The sequence below is a fragment of the Plodia interpunctella genome, chromosome 10 (genome assembly GCF_027563975.2).
Source record: "Plodia interpunctella isolate USDA-ARS_2022_Savannah chromosome 10, ilPloInte3.2, whole genome shotgun sequence".
Classification (NCBI taxonomy): domain Eukaryota; kingdom Metazoa; phylum Arthropoda; class Insecta; order Lepidoptera; family Pyralidae; genus Plodia; species Plodia interpunctella.
Genome location: NC_071303.1, coordinates 8499650 through 8519278, shown reverse-complemented (window position 1 = coordinate 8519278; position 19629 = coordinate 8499650). Strand labels below are relative to the sequence as shown.

The 19629-nt window shown below is 34.4% G+C and overlaps 3 protein-coding genes across 8 annotated transcripts; 2 read left to right on the top strand and 1 right to left on the bottom strand.

Annotated features, from left to right (window-relative positions):
- Nucleotides 1-82: 82 nt before the first annotated feature.
- LOC128673283 (pancreatic lipase-related protein 2-like) lies at nt 83-6471 on the top strand. Of its 3 annotated transcripts, XM_053751032.2 has the most exons (4): nt 83-729; nt 2843-3140; nt 5332-5492; nt 5912-6471. In XM_053751032.2, exons 1-4 carry the CDS (start codon nt 621-623, stop codon nt 6433-6435), a joined length of 1092 nt encoding a protein of 363 aa, XP_053607007.1. In that variant the 5' UTR covers nt 83-620; the 3' UTR covers nt 6436-6471. The 3 variants fall into 3 exon arrangements, with proteins under 3 accessions (XP_053607007.1, XP_053607006.1, XP_053607008.1); XM_053751031.1 differs by lacking the exons at nt 5332-5492; nt 5912-6471 and adding an exon at nt 3939-4852; XM_053751033.1 differs by lacking the exons at nt 83-729; nt 5332-5492; nt 5912-6471 and adding exons at nt 2547-2738; nt 3939-4852.
- A 487-nt stretch (nt 6472-6958) lies between these two features.
- LOC128673055 (lipase member H-like) lies at nt 6959-12467 on the top strand. Of its 2 annotated transcripts, none has more exons than XM_053750653.2 (4): nt 6959-7309; nt 7638-7935; nt 8576-8739; nt 11300-12467. In XM_053750653.2, exons 2-4 carry the CDS (start codon nt 7649-7651, stop codon nt 11818-11820), a joined length of 972 nt encoding a protein of 323 aa, XP_053606628.1. In that variant the 5' UTR covers nt 6959-7309; nt 7638-7648; the 3' UTR covers nt 11821-12467. The 2 variants fall into 2 exon arrangements, with proteins under 2 accessions (XP_053606628.1, XP_053606627.1); XM_053750652.2 differs by having other exon boundaries at nt 6965-7305.
- A 1322-nt stretch (nt 12468-13789) lies between these two features.
- Nucleotides 13790-16940, bottom strand: LOC128673053 (pancreatic lipase-related protein 2-like). Of its 3 annotated transcripts, none has more exons than XM_053750649.1 (4): nt 16696-16940; nt 15854-16157; nt 15295-15458; nt 13790-15111 (listed from the first exon to the last, which is right to left on the bottom strand). In XM_053750649.1, the coding sequence occupies exons 1-4, from the start codon at nt 16838-16840 to the stop codon at nt 14591-14593; spliced, it is 1134 nt and encodes a 377-aa protein (XP_053606624.1). In that variant the 5' UTR covers nt 16841-16940; the 3' UTR covers nt 13790-14590. The 3 variants fall into 3 exon arrangements, with proteins under 3 accessions (XP_053606624.1, XP_053606625.1, XP_053606626.1); XM_053750650.1 differs by having other exon boundaries at nt 16723-16940; XM_053750651.1 differs by having other exon boundaries at nt 16757-16870.
- Between the last annotated feature and the right edge of the window lie 2689 nt (nt 16941-19629).

The following is a 19629-nucleotide window of genomic DNA, read 5'->3' as shown; positions in this document are numbered from 1 at the left end:
TTTTGTTCAAAAACCAACTTACAAAGATACTCATAAGAGATTTGTAAAAATATTTTCGTATTAAATGAAACTCTAAAATTCGACTCGACAACAAAAATTGTGACTAAAGCTACAACTGCACGATTAGCACGCGAGGTACTCGCACCCAACTTTTAGTCTTTTACATATTATTTAAGTATATGACCAGAAACAAAGTAGAATGTTTAGCAAATAATATGAAAATAAATGATTTGTTTGTATATGAAAGATTTCAGGGACTTTTCAAAATATTAGAATTATAGACCACCACGACAATTCTCGTCAATTCGTCATAACAACAGGCACTTCCCGACAAAACTACTTTACTTTTAATGAGAAAATTCCGTTTTATATAAACAAACCAAATGTCTAAAGGTTAAACTGCCATTTAAAATTAACACTTAAAGAATATAAAAAGCAGTTGTAAATACTTGTAACTCTTATTCTTGTACAATATTTGTTAAGTTATGTTAGGTCCAGGGTCTTGGGGTGTGGTGTTCCAAAAGAACAAAATATAGTCATAGAATATTTTGATATACATTTATCAGTTTCTACAACAGAAAGGTGTGATTTCGATTTTTTTGTACGACATAGTGTAAAAAATGTTTCTCCTGTACGTTGTTCCTGTACTTACGATTTTGGCAAGCAGTGTGAATGCATTTATAAGTAACAAAACTTTGGAAGGATATCCCGCTGGATTTCTGCCAGATTGTAAGTATCCTAACTAATATTATTTATGCAAAAGTTTGTTTTTTTTTTGTTTTTTTTTCTTACCTATCCACGCTCTATCTACTCAACCAAAGTTCTTGAAATTTTGCATACATGTAGTTTGAAGTATTGAGAAGGACATAGGGTACATTTCATCCCGGAAAAATAACTGTTCGAGTGGAAAATATACGCAGGCAAAGCAGCGGGCGAAAAACTAGTTTTTTATAATCGTTCTCATTTGAGATGATTCTTAGAATAAACGATAGATGATTTTTGAAACAAGAACGGCGACTCTTCTTAATTCGTTATTACAATTCAATCTGGGTCTGCTCCGGCTTGTCATGGGGTTTATATTTTGCCTCTGGATCTCTATTTATTTCACCACTATAATTGTGGCCTACCTTTGGAAAACAAGGATGGGTATAATCAATAATATCCATTAATATTATTAATATCAAAATCATTATGAGTTATGCTCTTGTTAGTGTCTTGCCGTACTTTAATTGGAATATCTTCAGATGAAGACACCTAAAAACAATGTTTGTGCCTAGGTGAGGCAGTGTCTGCTGTCGATTTAATCTTGAAAGATTCTGGTTCCGATCACCGGCTCAATTCTCCTTCTATTCATTGTGTCTTGTAAAACCTCTTGAAAACCAGATAATAACTGAGTTGTTACGTCTATGCCTATCTATGCAAATCGAGCTAATCTTACTGAAGTGACCTATAGCAGTTGCATCAAAGATTAAACAATGTCATTATCAGCATATTGTACTCTGGACATGTTTTTTGGTTTTTATTTATTTGAAACTTTATTTTTATTATTACAACATGTCGATGTTGACAACGACACTATTGACAACGCAGAACCAAGTGCTCTGGAAAAAAAAATTAAGAGAGCCGACCCCAATTAAAATGTGATAAAGGCCTGACGAAGTAGAATTTATCTAAAACTTTAATGATGTCTTATTCTTTATGTAATTTAATGGTATTTTGTAGGAATTCTACACATGAACCTGATTTCATTAAAATCTATCCCACAAAATTTGCATTATGAATATTAACAACTAACATTACTCAACTAACAACTAACATTCTCATATCTAGGTATAATATAAGTAAGAACTATGACAGTTTGGCATTAATGTTATAAGGAGGATAACAATTAAATATCCCAAAGTTTTATTAATAGATACCACACCTACGTATGATTTAAATACTTCAAACGTATGTACATGATTTTAAAAAACTTAGATCTAAGCATTGAAAAAATAAGCAAATAAGGAAAAACATCAACATTGACCCCTAATCCCATGTGGATACAAAAAATCTCATAAGAGACCATTCAAATTCACATTGTAATAACTAAAACAATGTTATTGGAGTTAATGGTGGTGTTAATTTAAAACTGTAATTAGCACGCAATGTTAACTGATCTATTACATGGTAAGATGTCAAGAGTGCAAGGGCAAATACACAACGTTTTATTAACCCGTAATATAACGTAAAATACAACTAACATGCAAAAATGCAAAACATAAAAAATCACTTAAAGTTAACAAAAAAGGAAAAGGCAGTAGTGAGGTTTGTTACACCACGTGTGGCACTGGACGTAACGATAGGTTGCACAGTCAACTTTGAGGTTAACTAACTTTAACGTGCGCAGAAAAACGATAAAGTTCGCCATTTTGTCTCAACATCAGCGGCGCGCCGGTATCAACATAAAATTTGACGGTACAACTCAGATTTAAGACAACTGACGTCAATATGAAAAAATAGGTATACATTGTATTTGAAAATATATAAGTAGCTGAGTTGGTAGGCTGCTTGGATTTCCGAAGTACGTACGCGCACTGGCAAACTGAAAACAAGATGACGTGGCGGGACTATATAAAAACGTCGTAAAACAAACAAACAGACAAACGTAGTTGGCTGCCTGTCTTCAACAATATCAACTCTTTTTGGGAATTGTGTTAATTCCTATTGATTATCAAGGTTTTTTATGTTTAAATCATGTGTGTAAAAAGCACGTTCACCACGTCTATCACACAGCCTTTACCTAGCATGGTTTTCATTGAAATTTCTGGTACCTAGTTATTCTGAATTTGACATTTTTCAGGTCCCGGCTCATTGAAGCCCGTTACGATTTCGAAAGAAAACCTCAGATATGTTGAAATATATGTCTCAGGGGCAAAAGCTCCTCAAGGAAAAAGGATTCTTTATACATACCAGACTATGGCAGCTATGGCAAAAGACCCTACGATGGATTATAGTCGACGAACCCTGTTCTATATAGGGGGGTACATGGACACAGCTGACTATCCATTGGGTACTACCATGGAGATATTTTATAAGAAAAAGGGTTATAACGTGTGGCTACTTGATGCTCTAAGGTTTATGATCAACGAATATCCTGTGTAAGTATTAACTAGTTGTATGGTATTAAGTATAAACAGCATAAAAGATATATAAGAAATCCTTCGGTCGTGATATGGCGGAGGAAGAACCGGAAAAACGCTTAGGACAGTGTTTATGGATGAAAATATTAATAGGACTGTATTTTAAATAGGGCTGTTGTAATAAAAGGTCCGGAGGTGATGAAATGCGTGTATTCGTCCAGAATGAGAAGGGGAGAGAGAGAGCGAGAAAGGGAGAGCACGCGGGAAATATATCCAAAGACAATATATATATAACATAGACAATGCTAAAATGTTGCTATTTCCAACAGACAGTTAACAGCAAATCAAGCTACCCAAATATTAATATTCATTGTAAATTTGTTAATATTACAGACGTATGTCATGTGAGGTAACGTGATGGTTTTGTGCATAGAATTTGGATGACAATAAATTTACGACCAAATACATTTCACTTTAAACGCTATTGTGTTTCTTTTTATTCATATTAGTCTCATTTTATCATGTGATAGAAAAATATTTTTTTTTAATTAGGAATAATTTCAAGGTGTGAGTACCAAACAAAAAGGAAATGAGTATGATTATTTCTTACTATTTTATGCACACTGCACATACATTTTCATACAATGCACCTTATAATGCACTATATTATACGATTTTCTCAAATATCAAGTTATTTTTAGTACAATCGTGGCTATGATTTTATCAGAATAAAAATAATTCTAAATCATTATTCGTCTTTCATTCAAATTTTGCACGTTTTACTTGTATTCACAAAATATGTATATTAACTTTCAGAGCAGTGAGATTCATGCCGACAGTAGCCGAAATCGTTGTCGACATGATAATAAATTTGGAAAAAGCCAACGTTGGGTTTGACCCGAAGAAATTCGATCTAGCAGGCTTCAGTCTCGGTGCACAAACTATGGGTTACATCGGCAAATATTATAGGAAACGAACCGGTGTAAAATTTAGCAGAATGACGGCTTTGGATCCCTCTGGATTGTGCTTCAGGAACCGAAAACCTGATGAGAGACTAGACACAGAAGATGCCGACGAAATCGTGGCTATTATGACCAATATCGATAATTGGGGATCTCCAGCTCCTGTCGGCCACGTCAACTTTTACGTCAACGGGGGAGAAAAGCAACCAGGACAAATTCAGTGGACTAAATGCGAAGTGGGTTGCAGCCATTTTAGGGCATACTTTCTAAACCTGGCTGCACTAGATAATGACGATCAATTTATCGGTGTTAAGTGCAACAGTGTGCAAGAAGCGAGAGACAATCAATGCTATCGTAATAAACCGTTGGTTACTAACGTCGCTGGCTGGAATACGAATTTCAGCAATCCAGGAATATTTTACTTGCCAACTGGTAATATTTACCCTTATTTTATTGGGAAGAGAGGGTTGAAAGAAGGTAACGACGCGTTTTCCGTGAACTTAAGAGCGGCAAATAAAGATGATATAGTATATTTGTGATGTATATATATATATATAGTAATATCGTAGTTATATTTCCATTGACAGTTATATTACCCGTGCATTTAAGTTGAGAAAAAATGAAAAAAGTTAAATTGATAATGTATACACTTACTTAATTGAGAATTCGCCTTTGTATATAGTAACTATGTATCAACTGATATTATTTTAATAAATACACAAATATCATTTTAAAATAAAGGCATTACGAGATATTTTGACTGCGAAATCGTATCCGAGTTTTTTTTTGTCCAATAAATATTTAAGGTGACTACCAAATCATGTGCATGTGCTGCACGCGGATTGGATATGCATCGATCAATAGTGTAAATTGCCAACAAACTTATATAAGTTCTAAACTTATATTTATAGAATTCTGTGAAATTGCCAATGCTGGTAACATTACGCGGGTGAGTGAGTAATCAGGGAGGGTTTTATATATATTTCGCTAAATACATCAGTATATCTATCTATCTACCTAGAAATTTCTCTACTCTAACTGATTAAATACAAGAAAACTTACACAACATTTTCAGTCTTGGGGAATAATAATTTTTAAAAATGTCTTATCTGTTCTTTATTTTAATTCTTCTATAATAAGTATCTTGACAAAAAAGGCACTATTAGAAGGCGCGATTTGTTACATAACTTTAAATCTGTAAATCAATAAAAGACAAGGCATTGTCGTACGTATACGATATTTTTCAGAGCGGCCCGGGCTATGTTGGGTGTGGCTGATCGTGTGGCTGAAATGCTGGCCTACCTCACAGCGACCACCAAGTTCGATCCTAAGAAACTTGACATGATCGGCGTCAGTCTCGGCGGGCATACCATAAGCTTTATAGCAAAGAGGTTTACGAAACTAACAGGTAAAAATATTGGAATGGCAGACGAAATAAAATTTACGAGACGAAATACAGATAACTTCGGAAAAAAAAGCAATACTTAAATTATCCATTGATTAACGCCTCGTATATACTGGAACATGACAGACATATAGAAAAAATACAATAAATAGTACAAAGCACAATAGTACCACTACATTTTTGGGAAAGGTATTTTGAGAAAGTACTACGGCGCTAGTAACTCGATAATGATTCAGCTCTGTGATTAAGTAATGGAATAAGCAACATATCTAGTCAGAACCTTAATTCTACTAATCTCGCTAAATTAAGAGTGGCCATCGATTTTCGTGACTCTTTTGTTGACCGAGTAGAGGATAAAGATGATACAGTATCAACTGTATCTATAACTAATATGAAAGCTAAACAATTTATTATATTTCCAGGTATGAAAATATCAAGACTAACAGGCTTAGATCCGGCCGGTCCTTGCTTCCGCGATCATGATCCCGAAGGCAGGCTGGATGACAGTGACGCAGATTTTGTCGACGTTATTAAGACCAACATCGAAGGTTATGGAATGGCAGCTCCCATCGGCCATGTCAACATCTACGTTAACGGCGGCGAATTTCAACCTGGAGACTTCTACTGGCTCACGTGCAGCACTTTCTGCAGCCATATTAGAGCTTTCACTCTCTGGGTTGCTGCACTTTTCTCTCCTCCAAATTCTTTTATCGCTATGAAATGCGATTCCGTACAAGAAGCTAGAGACCATAAATGTTACAAAAGAAAACCTTTGGAGACCAATGTGCTAGGTCCAGATGTGGATAGAAACAAGACTGGTATATATTATTTGGCTACCAGTAATTTCTTTCCATATTATTTGGGAAAAGGTGGGTTGAAGAAGAATAGTGATTACTTCACAAAGCGTTTGAAGGAAATAAACTCAATGGATGTACTCGTAACGTAATATTGTCTTGGTTTTAATAAAATTATTGGTGTCTAATTTTGTCTTTTATTTACACGGTTTTGTAAAACGAATTATTGCGTTTATATTATTGTACTTGGAGTGATTATGCATGAAATAATTAGACTGCTTAATGACTTCCTTATGATTATATTACGTGGTAGTAGATACAATAAAAAAATTAAAGTAAATGATATGTATTACATTTCGTTGCATAATTTAATCTGGAAATAAAATTCTGGAGATTCCTAAAAAAAATTCAAAATTTGAATTTTGATTTACCTACCTAATTTAATGCAAGAAATCAGGCATAACTGTATTTAAAACGATATTTCATGTAACCATTTGAAACATTTCTTTAAAGTTTACTGAACTTGTTGTTAGGTAAGTTTTTTTTTAAATTTGTATGTGTTCTGACATTAACATTTAATTTGCAGTGCAGACTAGATCTAGTGCTTTTTCTTGTTTACAACAAGTAGGTATAGATTTTTTATATTTTTTAAAGTGGAAATTATGGAGTACTAGCGGCAGTGAAGACATTCATAAAATATAAAGTGATTGGCACTAACAGTAGTACCCAGTTGTATATCGATAAATACATAAAAATAAATTTAAAAGAGTACTTTAAAGTTGCTACACTGTTAGACAGTAGTCTAATATATTATTTAATACAAACTAAGATTCAGAAAGTTTTAATTATATCACAATACTCTCATCGTAGTATTAAAATTTGCATGTTTATTGACAAAACAAGTAAAGCAATGAGGGCTATTATTATATTTGCTTATGTAGTAATAATTGTGGTTGACAGTGTACATACTGGTTACAGTAACAAAACTATGGAAGGATACAGAGCTTCGTTTTTATTCGAATGTGAGTAAGTATTAATTTCTTTTCATATAATGTCATAGAGTAACGGCACACGATGATCTTCAGATATTTTTCAAAATCTTTTGCTTGCGAGAATTTTTGGATGATTCTCACTAGTTCTATCGGAGTAGATAGCTAATAGATGGAACTAGTGAGAATGATTCGAATTTTTTATACAAGGTTAAGAAATTTTTGTAAAATGTTTTCATATTTTTTGGCTTAATCACGTTACAGCCCGAATTGCAACCGGGAATAGGTAATAATAACAGAGAGAGAAAGTTCAAACTTAACAGCGACCATAAGGTCTCCTATTATTTTATGAAATAATTTTTCAGGTCCCGGGTCAATGAAACCAGCTAAAATATCAGAGGAGCATTTAAAATTTATAGAAATGTATGTATCTGGCGCAAAGGCTACAAGTAAGAAAAGAAATAAATATACTTTTAATAACAGAGGAGATATGGCAAACGATCCTACTATGGATTGGAATAAACCAATTATTATGTATATACCTGGGTGGATGGACAACATGAACTTGCCCATGGGATCAATAATGGAATCTCTTTATAAGAAAAGAGGATATAATGCTTGGAGACTCAATGAAGTACAGTTTGTCATTAAAGAATATCCTATGTAAGTATCTCAATAGTTTTTTTCCATTTTGATATAATGTAGGTATTGTAGAAGCCATTGAATTTCATAATTTAATGGCTATATATGTATAACTATTCAGTGGACATCAGTTCAGGCATCAGATATAACTAATAGTGATCAAAATCTGCATCATCATGTGTATATGAAAGACTAGCCTCTGTAAACGGCCTCGCTTGCTTGAATTTCTCTTCCAAGAAAAGAATCGAAGCGAAATCTTAATCCTTACCGCGTTTTCTGCTGGACTGGTCAAAATTTGAATTTAAATTGGTATCGTCTCCCGTATCTAGTTCAATTTTTATTTCCATTCTATTTTCGTTATATGCCTCGTCACGTTTTTCGTAATATGTCCCGTCTTTTTTATGAAAATAATGTTTAATTTAATGATGTTTTTATGATGTGCATTCTGCCAAGATTACTCGAAGCTGCAACCATGTGATTGATATCAACTTTTGATCTAATATTTCAATGTGGAAAATTAGCTTTGCACATTAGTAATGTGACAAAAGTCTTTAATCATTTTGAATTAATAAATAATAGATTTAAAAGGCATTACATGTCATACATGTATCTCTCACGTAAAAAACCTTCTCCTCCTAAATATTTCCATTGTAAATTTCAGAGCTGCTCGAGCAGTAGTTGCCATCGGTGAACGAGTGGGTATGATGCTTGCCAACCTCACAGCCACCCAGCCTAAATTCAACCCGAAGAAACTAGAACTCCTGGGACTTAGCCTCGGTGCGCATACTATGGGTTTTATAGCCAAGACCTATACCAAACTTACAGGTATAATCTATACATATAATAAAACACATAGGAGATATTAAAGAAAAAAATTATACGTCGTCTTTATGGGACTAATAGATGCCAAAATATTTTTTTCTGTCTGTCTGCCTGTTCACCCATCACGCAAAAATAATTAGATGGAATTTAATGATGTTTTCATAGTTGTATAGCGGATTGTCTTAGTAAACATCTGGTATAGGTTTCATAGCGATAAGTTGCTTAGAACCTGAGATATTGATTGATTAATAAGTAATAAGCAGACGCACGCGAAGCCGTGGACAAAAAGTAGTCTTAATGTAGAACCGCCTAAATGAGTCCTCGCCCGCGGAGTACAAGGGGCGCGGGGGTACGACGACAAAGGGGACCGAGAGAGGTGCGGGCGGCGGGCGCATTCTTGTAAAAACTCAGTTCGCTCGCTACGCGGTTAGCGATCACACGTGTTGACAGTTGCGGACGCCTTGTGAAAGTTATACATGAGATTACATTCTCAAGATGAGTCGAAATGTTTTCGGACATAGAATTAATAGTCAGTGCAAACAAATGGCGTTTAACGTATATGAATATTTTAGAAAAAAGAAACTCGACCCAAATTCTGATGAATATAAACAAGATATACCTTTAAATAAAACTGTAGCAGAAGTTACTGGATTATCAGAAAAGACTGTATCTAGAATTGTACAACAAGGGAAAGCATTAAATGACAACGAGAGATTTAAATCACCAAGAAAACCAAAACAGGTTCGTAGAAAAAGAGTGGAAATAGACGATTTCACAAAAGGAGTGGTAAGAAGAAAAGTCACTCAGTTTTACACAATTTTCAAAAAAATACCTACTCTGAAAACTTTGAACGCTGTACTTAGAGAAGAGAATATATTACACTGCGGCAGGGAATATTTAAGGCTATTATTACATGATCTAGGTTTTAAATTTAAGAAATGCGGATCTAAAAGGAAACTCCTTATCGAACAGCCAAATATCACATCGTGGAGGTGGAAATACCTAAATACTATTAAAAAATATCGTAGAGAAAGAAGACATATTTTATACCTTGACGAAACTTATGTAAACGCGTCTCATAACGTTTCAAAATGTTGGCAATCAAAGGATGAACTTGGCGTTCTATCTCATATTGGTAAAGGGGACCGTTTGATCATCGTACATTGTGGAGGTCAAATTGGATTTGTAGACGGAGCCCTTGTGATATTCAAATCCAAATGTAAAACAGGTGATTATCACGATTCTATGAATTTCGCAAATTTCAGTAAATGGATAAATGAAAAGCTCATGCCTAATATACCGCAAAATTCTGTCATAGTAATGGACAACGCAGCTTATCATTCGGTTCGAGAAGAGAAAAAGCCAACTATGGCTTCTACCAAGCCAACTATGCAAGAATGGCTACGACGACATAACGTGCCTTTTGATGAAAAACTTAGAAAAGATGACTTATATAAATTAATTAAAAGCCATTTCACAGAAGATATTTACAAAATTGACGAGGTATTGAAAAGAAACGGACACGAAGTATTGCGTTTGCCTCCATATCACCCAGACCTGAACCCCATTGAGTTGGTCTGGGGTGATATCAAAGGACAATTAGCACAAAAAAGTATCGACTCTAATTTGGACCAGAAAAAAGAAATATTAGAGAGATTATTTGCTGAATATCCCAAAGAGAAATGGGAGAATTGTGTTAAACACGTGATTAAAATCGAAGACGAATATTGCAAACATGATGGAGCACTAGATGAAGTTGTTGATTTTATTATTAATGTGCAAGACGATTCTGATGATTCTGATGATGGCTGTTTCGAAAGTGAAGAATCAAGTTCCAGTGATACTGATATTATGGACATAAGTGATTGATTTATAATTTTGATAAATTTTGCATAAATAAATATTACATACATAACTTTATTACCTTTTTTTTACCTACATATCATACCTATATATCATAAAATCACATTTTTATCGAATTGTTTTGTATGAAAAATAAAAATTTGAAAATAACAATAATCGAAAAATGCTTATGCTATTTAATTCATGTACGTGGTCTCGTTGATACCATGGAGATATGGGATAACAAAAGGAACACGTTGTATAGTTTACAGTTGTTTCATTCAAATTTTGTATAGCCATTATTAATTTTTTAATAAAAATCTTCACCTGTTTGCCGCTAACCACTATGACTTCACATATCTCAAGAAATGTCCAGTAACATTTCGCCTCTTGTATTACACGCTACGCTCGACCGCCGCCCGCACCTCTTTCGTTCCCCTTCGTCGTCGTACCCCCGCGCCCCTTGTACTCCGCGGGCGAGGACTCATTTAGGCGGTTCTACTATATAAACTTTATTTTTGAAGCCTATTTTGTGTCGTGTCACACTGGGCAATGTCTTCCCATTTTTGCTTTCATAACTCTCGATCCATTGCGGTGTACCGCCATTCTGCCAATCAACGTCGATGTCGTCACGCCACGTCCCTATAACTCATCAAGCTTCTGAAAATTTCCACAAGGACTTTATAGCTATTATATTATATACTTTATTCTAACATTTCAGGTCTTAAAATCTCTAGACTCACAGGGATGGATCCGTCTGGTCCTTGCTTTCGAAATCGAGACCCCAAGGGGAGAGTTGATGACAGTGACGCTGACTTCGTCGATTTAATCATGACTAATATTGACAGTCTAGGAATGGCTGCTCCTGTAGGCCACGTCAATATTTACGTCAACGGTGGTGAAACCCAACCTGGAGATCTATATTGGATGGCGTGCGGGCCATTCTGCAGCCATGCTAGATCTTTCACTCTGTGGATGGCAGCCATGATTTATCCAGAATCGTTCATAGCCATAAAATGTGATTCTGTGCAAGACGCTAGAGAAAAAAAATGCTATAACAGAAGACCTTTGGAAACTAACCTGTTAGGACCAAATGTTGATAAGGACAAACCCGGAATATACTATTTAGCTACGAAAAATACTTATCCGTTCTTTTTAGGAAAGGCTGGACTGAAGAAGGAACACGATTATATTCTGAAACAGCTCTCATTACTCAACAAAAAAGAAGAGTTGATATTGTAATGTTTAAATTTAATATTTTAGCACCTAATATATATGTTTGTATGCATTAAATAGTAGCATATACCTATTCAATATGAAATTATTTTTCATATATCTCGTTCTTTATATCTAAGTGTAAGTGAAACGTAAACTTTTTAAATTAGTAAATAGTTACGAGTTGATGTCCTTTCGAGATGATTAAAAACAAGTTCATCATATCTTGAACTATTATCAGATCTATTTATTTACTCACAAGTTGACGTCACCGTCTTATACTTAATTTTAAAAAATCTGGCTAAAATTTGCCTTATACAATTATATCTTAATCTAGACCAGTACCTTCGCCTAGAGGCAGTCGACAGACCTCCAACGCAGTAGGTACAAATTGTTTGTATAATATAAAAATGAATGGCTTTTATTGATACGGTTAGCAGTTTGTGTATCAACAAACTTTGCAAAATATTCATAAAAACTTGCTATGTAACGGTCGACAAATCGAAGTTATTGTGCTTCGATTTGTCGACCGCAATCGCAACCACCGAATAGTCAGCATGTTTACCGTGTTTTGAGATCAAGTTACTTGAGTTGCAAAAATATGACGTTTATCACCCTCTAGTTCATGCCTGGATATGTAAATAATGAAAATATTAAACTTAGTTGTATTTTTATGTTTTGTTTTTCAATTAACGTTGGGGCACATAAATTTTTTTTAAATAAAAATTACGTGTTCAAAACGGGGTGGCCTGTTAGATTAATAAGCATTTCGACGAAACTGGTCCCAAGTTCTAATATCTTGTTCATATGACTCTCAATAAATAAATAAATATTTAGGACAAATCACACAGATTGACGACCTCGGTGGCGCAGTGGTAAAGTTCTTGCCACTGAACCGAGAGGTCCTGGGTTCGATCCCCGGTCGGGTCATGATGGAAAATAATCTTTTTCTGACTGATCCGGGTCTTGGATGTTTATCTATATATGTATTTGATATAAAATATAGTATCGTTGAGTTAGTATCCCATAACACAAGTCTCGAACTTACTTTGGGGCTAGCTCAATCTGTGTGATTTGTCCTAATACATTTATTTATTTATTTATATTGAGCTAGCACCAAAGTAAGTTCAAGACTTGTGTTATGGGATATTAACTCAACGATACTATATTTTATAACAAATACATATATAGATAAACATCCAAGACCCGGGCCAATCAGAAAAAGATCATTTTCCATCATGACCCGACCGGGGATCGAACCCGGGACCTCTCGGTTCAGTGGCAAGAACTTTACCACTGCGCCACAGGGGTCGTCAAAAGTTTTAGCTGCATAGTGTTAAAAAAGATTAAATCATATCTTGTATGTATTTTAAAACAAAACTGTTGAACATCGTCGTTCAATTTTGTTTTTAATTTCTTTTTTCATAATATATTATGTTACGTACCTATCCGGTTAAGTGTAGGTTGGACGACACAGTGTACTGGTTCCGTAGCAATTACTATTATAGTATAAATTGCAGTCGTTTCCTGCTGCCTGACAGTTCCAATGTATGCTTGCAGTTCTTGAAACTACGCAACGGATTTTAAAGTAATAGTGTAATTCCTGAGAAAGGTTAATTGGTTGATTTTTTAAGGTTTTTTTATGTCGTTCCAGCTCATGCACATCAAAATTGTATGGAATTTTAACGTGTATATACACGTGCATATATACGCACGCGTTACAATTCCATACAAAAAATGCAGGAAAAGTGTAATGGAATTCGGTGTGTATGGGCCATGCTGAGTTTACACAACATGCATGTAATTTTAGAAAGATCTAAGTATAATTACGATTGAGGCCCTAATTGTGTAATTATCGTCTCAAATATCATCTATCTCAAATATCATATTATCGAATTTACAAAAAAAATTGAAGAAAAGATTTAAATACAAATTATATTTTAACTATTTAGGTTTTTCAAATGCAATGAAAATCTTTCAAAATTAAAAATTTTGCATTTATTATTATCAAGGACCCCTATTTTCACAAATATTATTTTGACAAGAATTTACATGATCTGTACTTGATTGTTTGTGTTTTTACTATATACCTACTACAACTCTTAGAAATCCTACATTTACAATTACTGTGTGTGGACACTATTTACATACACCCTTATTGCATACTTATATTAAAGAAAGAAGTTAAACCTAGTTTTATTTTATTGTAGGTATACCTACCTTTTTTGAAATTAATGGATATTTTTAAGCAAGTTTTGCATATAAAGAAGATGAAGAATTCTATGATCAAAAATATCTATTGAGTCTCCAGTTACCTTTATAACATACATTACTTCATAAATTAGCAAAAAGACAATTTATTCAGTTTAAAAAATAACTTATTCTAGTACAGTACTACCACGTGTATAAGTTACCTCGCTATTGTCGGACGGCGCAGAATAGTCCGATGATAACCGACCGCCGACTCTGGCCGAATGAAAACATTAGTCAAATAATATAAATATAAGATTTTAAATCCAAAAACAACAGGAGTCGTGCTATCTCGCTCATAATAATTGTACAATATTACACTGGGCAACTCCAGACATGGCGCGTACGCATTAGCCGAATAGCGAATGGCGCAGATGCAAAAAAATGATTTCTGCGCAGGTACATCGGTGTAACTTATAAAAGTGGTAGAATTGTATGTAAATATTATGATGATTATATAAAAGAAATTCAAAAATTTTACTAATACTCTAATATTCTCACTAAATCATTCTAAATAATTAAATATAAAATTCTAAATAATTTTCACTTACAAGGTTAATACTTCATCTGCATTCATTTTGATCAGTTTGTTCCAAACGTAATCTGTTTCTTTCTTCAATCCCTTTTCACCTAATGCATAAGGATAATAGTTACTTGTAGATAAATAATAAATGCCTTTGGCACTTTTATCTATATTAGGTCCAACTTTGATAGTTTCCATAGGCTTTCTATCAAAGCACTTTTTGTCTCGAGCATCTTGTACAGAGTCACATTTAAGGGCTATGAAAGCATCAGGATTCGCAACAGCCGCTATCCAAAGTTCAAAACTCCGAGCGTGACTGCAAAAAGGACCGCAGTACATCCAATAAAAGTCTCCTGGTTGGTACTCTCCACCGTTGACGTAAATATTGACATGACCTACTGGAGCAGCCATTCCAAATGTATCTATGTTAGTTAGAATCAAATCAACAAAGTCAGCGTCACTCTCGTCAACTCTTCCCTCAGGACCTCTGTTCTTGAAGCACGGCCCGGCGGGGTCCATGCCTGTCAGCCTTGCTACTTTGATACCTGAAAAATTTAAATTTAGAGTATCATTAAAAATGGCAATTGAGACAACCATGAGACTTTGCTCTATTGAACACCATTTCATAGCATCTTTTCTAATTTATGTCTTGGAATTGAAAGTAAATTTATACTGTAATAAAGTGAAAAACTGTTGTAAATAATTAATGCTGTAATTTAAATTCTTACCTGTACGTCTTTTGAAACCCTTAGCTATGAAGCCCATGGTATGTCCTCCAAGACTGAGGCCCAACAGATCCAGTTTCTTGGGGTCGAACTTGGGTTGGAGAGCATGGAGCTTAGCGAGCATCTCGCCTACAAGATCGCCGACATGAAGCATTAAACGAATCGTTCTGAAATAATAAAATGTCGTCTACTAAAAACAGTCGTGTAAGCTTTATCCAGTAGTGTGTTTGTGTCTTTGAGAATAATATAGAAAATTTTAAGTGGGAAGAATTTGTATTGCAGGAAGAATTTAGAATTTTATATTTAATTATTTAGAATTATTTAGTGAGAATATTAGAGTATTAGTAAAAATTTTGTATAATCATCTTAATATTTACATACAGTACTTCCGCTTTTATAAGTTACACCGATGTACCAGTGCAGAAATCAATTTTTTGCATCTGCGCCATTCGCTATTGGCTAATGCGTACGCGCCATGTCTGGAGTTGCCCTCAAGTGTAATATTGTACAATTATTATGAGCGACATGAAACTGACTAGGTACTTGAACTTGAGTTACTCACATAGGCCATTCATCTGTGTTGAATTTCAAGACATCAAGTATTATTACATTGTACCCCATTCTTTTATAGATCATTTTCATTATTCTTCCCATGGGAAAAGCGTAAATATTATCCATCCAGCCAGGGGCGTACAATAAAGTTCGTTCGCTCCAGTCCATTGTGGGATCCTCTGCTAATTTTTCAATTGTATTATATGTATAGGTTATTTTTTGTGCTCTCATTGGGGATTTTGCGCCATAAACATAAAATTTGATGAATTTCAACATACTTTTCGAAATCACCACAGGCTTCATTGATCCTGGACCTTGAAATAAAAAAAATATTAGCAAATGCATTTTTTTGCAATTTATATTTGATTTGCGTATGAATTTCGTTATTATTGTAAGTATCTGGTATCTCACGGAAGTACATAGAGAACCTATCCTCAAATATAGATTTTTAACTATATACTATTAAAAATGCAAAAATGAGTGTAGGTATAAAAAAGTAGTTAATAACTGGCCGCTATACTTCTGTACTAGGTATTTCGAAAGAAGAAAAAAACTGTAATTTTCACTCTATCCAAGTCATGGATTTAGTAAGTACTTACACCTACTAATTCCATGACCCAAGTGTCTTTTGATTAAATGTCGACAATGACCTCTCGGTAAAATGTGTCCGTTTGTCTGTCCCTCTGTCTGTATATACTCAACCAATAATCTTGAATTAGACGCTTAAAAGAACATAAGACACTTTTCTCAGAATAGCCCTGTACCCGTGGGAAACACGCACGGGACGGGGCAAAGGTTAGAAAATGATAACATATCATCATGGATTTAGTAACTACTTCGCCCAGTACTTACTAATTCCATGCATATCATACAACTTACAGTCATCCGTAAGTAATGTGACAGGATAGCCCACCTCACTTTTATTAAATGACAAAGCATTACATTTTCCAGTGCTAAGTATAATTATAAGGACACAGCAATTAAAAAACATTTGCATTATTCACTTTAAACAAAAAATTACACAATCACTTATTGCAGGTATCTTTGAATGATAAAATGAAATAACGTTATGTTTCCTTTGTTTGGGTGTTTTATGAAATAAGTTTTAAACGTATTTTTCAAAATGCAGTTGTAATATACATTATATATTTCGCAAATTATATTTTCGTATTTCAAATAATATTTTTTTGGTTCCGGTTAAGTACAGATTGGATGACATATAGTATGTTCCGTAGAATTAATATTTAGGAATGTAAACAAAAATTTTACTTATGTATCTCTGAAACTTATGATATCTATACTAGATATATATTCAGCCTATTAAATTAAAAAAATATATTTTTTTATTTTATGAATAATGTTATATTAGTAACTGTAGGGTATATTAAACCGATTCAGAAGTAAAAGTTAGAATTTTTTGTTGTTATATCCTTTAATATAACAATAATACCTATTAAATTCATTTATTCAGACTTAGTCCATTTTATTAGTAACAATGAGATCTTAACCTAAATTTAATACGTCATTTTAATAAAATTTTGTTCACATATTACCAATCCACTCAATGCTGTTCACCGAAGCCTCTCTCTTCAAACTCTTAGTATATATAACCCAATGTCCTAGCTGAGCTACAAAAGTGACAGGACAGCGCAACGCGGTCTGATGGGACATAATTAAACGTAAGGATTTCCGAGTGACCTGCCTTGTTGCGTCTTGTCGCCGTAATTTTTCATGCACCACCTATCGCGCCGTATAGAATTTAAATTAGAAAACGCATTATAATTTACAATTCCATAAAAAGCGCACGCGCATTCTTATTTTTGTGCACTAGCCTCTAACGGAGCACTCGATAGGGGTAGGTGAGGGGCGTGTGCACTGAAATAGGTACTGTTTATGTGTGTATGTCTGGGACTCCACCAAAGCAATGCATTACGGAATTTTAATCAATTAATAGAATTTTGAAAACGAAATTCTATTGATAGTAATAGCTTTAGTAACAGTCTATTAGACTGTAGTGTAAAATATAGATATGTAATATTTTATGTCAGTTTCACTTTATGCACACAATCTATCCTTAAAAATTATAAATTCATATATGCTATTTATATATGCTCAACACGCAAGATGATATTCGACACAAGTTTGAAAAAAACATGCAAAACTAAGATGATAATGTAAACAGCGCGTGTACGCGATCTTCAAAGCCTTGCAATTTAGCTACATTAATTACAGATTAATTTCAGTAATACGGAACTATTGACGAACGAAGCCATAAAATATTTCAAACTGAGGATACGTACTGTAAAGTTGCTTAATTGTACCTCTAAAATAAATAAATGTATTAGGACAAATTACACAGATTGAGCTAGCCCCAAAATAAGTTCGCGACTTGTGTTATGGGATACTAACTTAACGATACTACATTTTATAACAAATACATATATAGATAAACATCCAAGAGGCATCCCGGGCTAATCAGAAAAAGATCATTTTCCATCATGACCCGACCGGGGATCGAACCCGGGGCCTCTCGGTTCAGTGGCAAGAACTTTACCACTGCGCCACCGAGGTCGTCGAAAAGTTTTGGTTCCTAGATAGATACATAGATAGATCATTTAAATTTGTAACCGACTTATCATTCAAAGATCATATAACAGCGGTTGCGAAGAAAGCATACAGAAATTTAGGGTTAGTATTGCGCAGGGCACAATACCCTGCGCAATACTAACCCTAAATTTGTGGCTTTACAAGTATTAAAGCTATCATAATCTTGTACAATGCGTTGGTACGAAGTCAACTTGAATTTAATTCAGTAATTTGGGCCCCGCATGAAATAAAATACATTGTCGTGCTTGAGAAAATTCAGAATAAATTCGCCAGATACCTATATATGAAGCTCTATGGAGTTTATCCCTTTTATCCTTTGATGTATCCTACCTTATTCGTTTTGGGTATGGTAGGATACACACAGTTGCGAGTGCGCAGAGACTTAGCGTTTGGTTTATATATGTATATTCAAATTAATACGCGGAAGAGCTCATATAACCCGAAATGTCTGAGTTTGATAAGATTGTTGGTTCCTGGCGGTTACGTGGGGCACCGGCCGCCGCTACTGGAAGTGCCGCTGGCCCTCACCGAGCTACTGCGCAATGCAACTCTGACGCGAACGCTGCGCGTGCTTAATTTAGTGGCCGAGAAAATTGATATTTTCTCCTATTCTCTGAATGAATTCACAATAACGTCTTTGAATATCATATGTTATACATAAGAAATACAAAAGATTAACATGTCGTATTAGAATATGTTTTTTGTGATGGTAGGTTAAGCTTGGTGAAATAAAGAAATAAACTTTTAAATTTATTCCTTAGGACATAGTTGACATTGTTCTTCGTATGCTCTTGATAGAGCAGTCGTGGTTCAGGCATGCCGTCTGGAGACGCGTGCACTATGGCCCTTCATTTGTCTCCGTCAGATGCTCGCTTTTAACCCCAAAAAAAGCGCAAAAAGACGGGTGTTATAAGCTTAACGTGTCTGTCTGTGTATCTGTGTATCAATCTGTTGCATCGTAGCTCCCAAGCGGATGAACTATTTTCGTTTATTTTTTTTTTTGTGTCATAGATAATTTTATCCCGAGTGTTCTTAGCCATGTTTAATGAAAATTGGTTAACCTGTTCAAAAGTTGCAGCGAAATGATTTATTATTTCATTTCGTTTGAAAGTCGGGGTTTTTTCAATTTGTCTATCAATACAATTGAATAATTATGATTATAGTATAAGTATGATTATA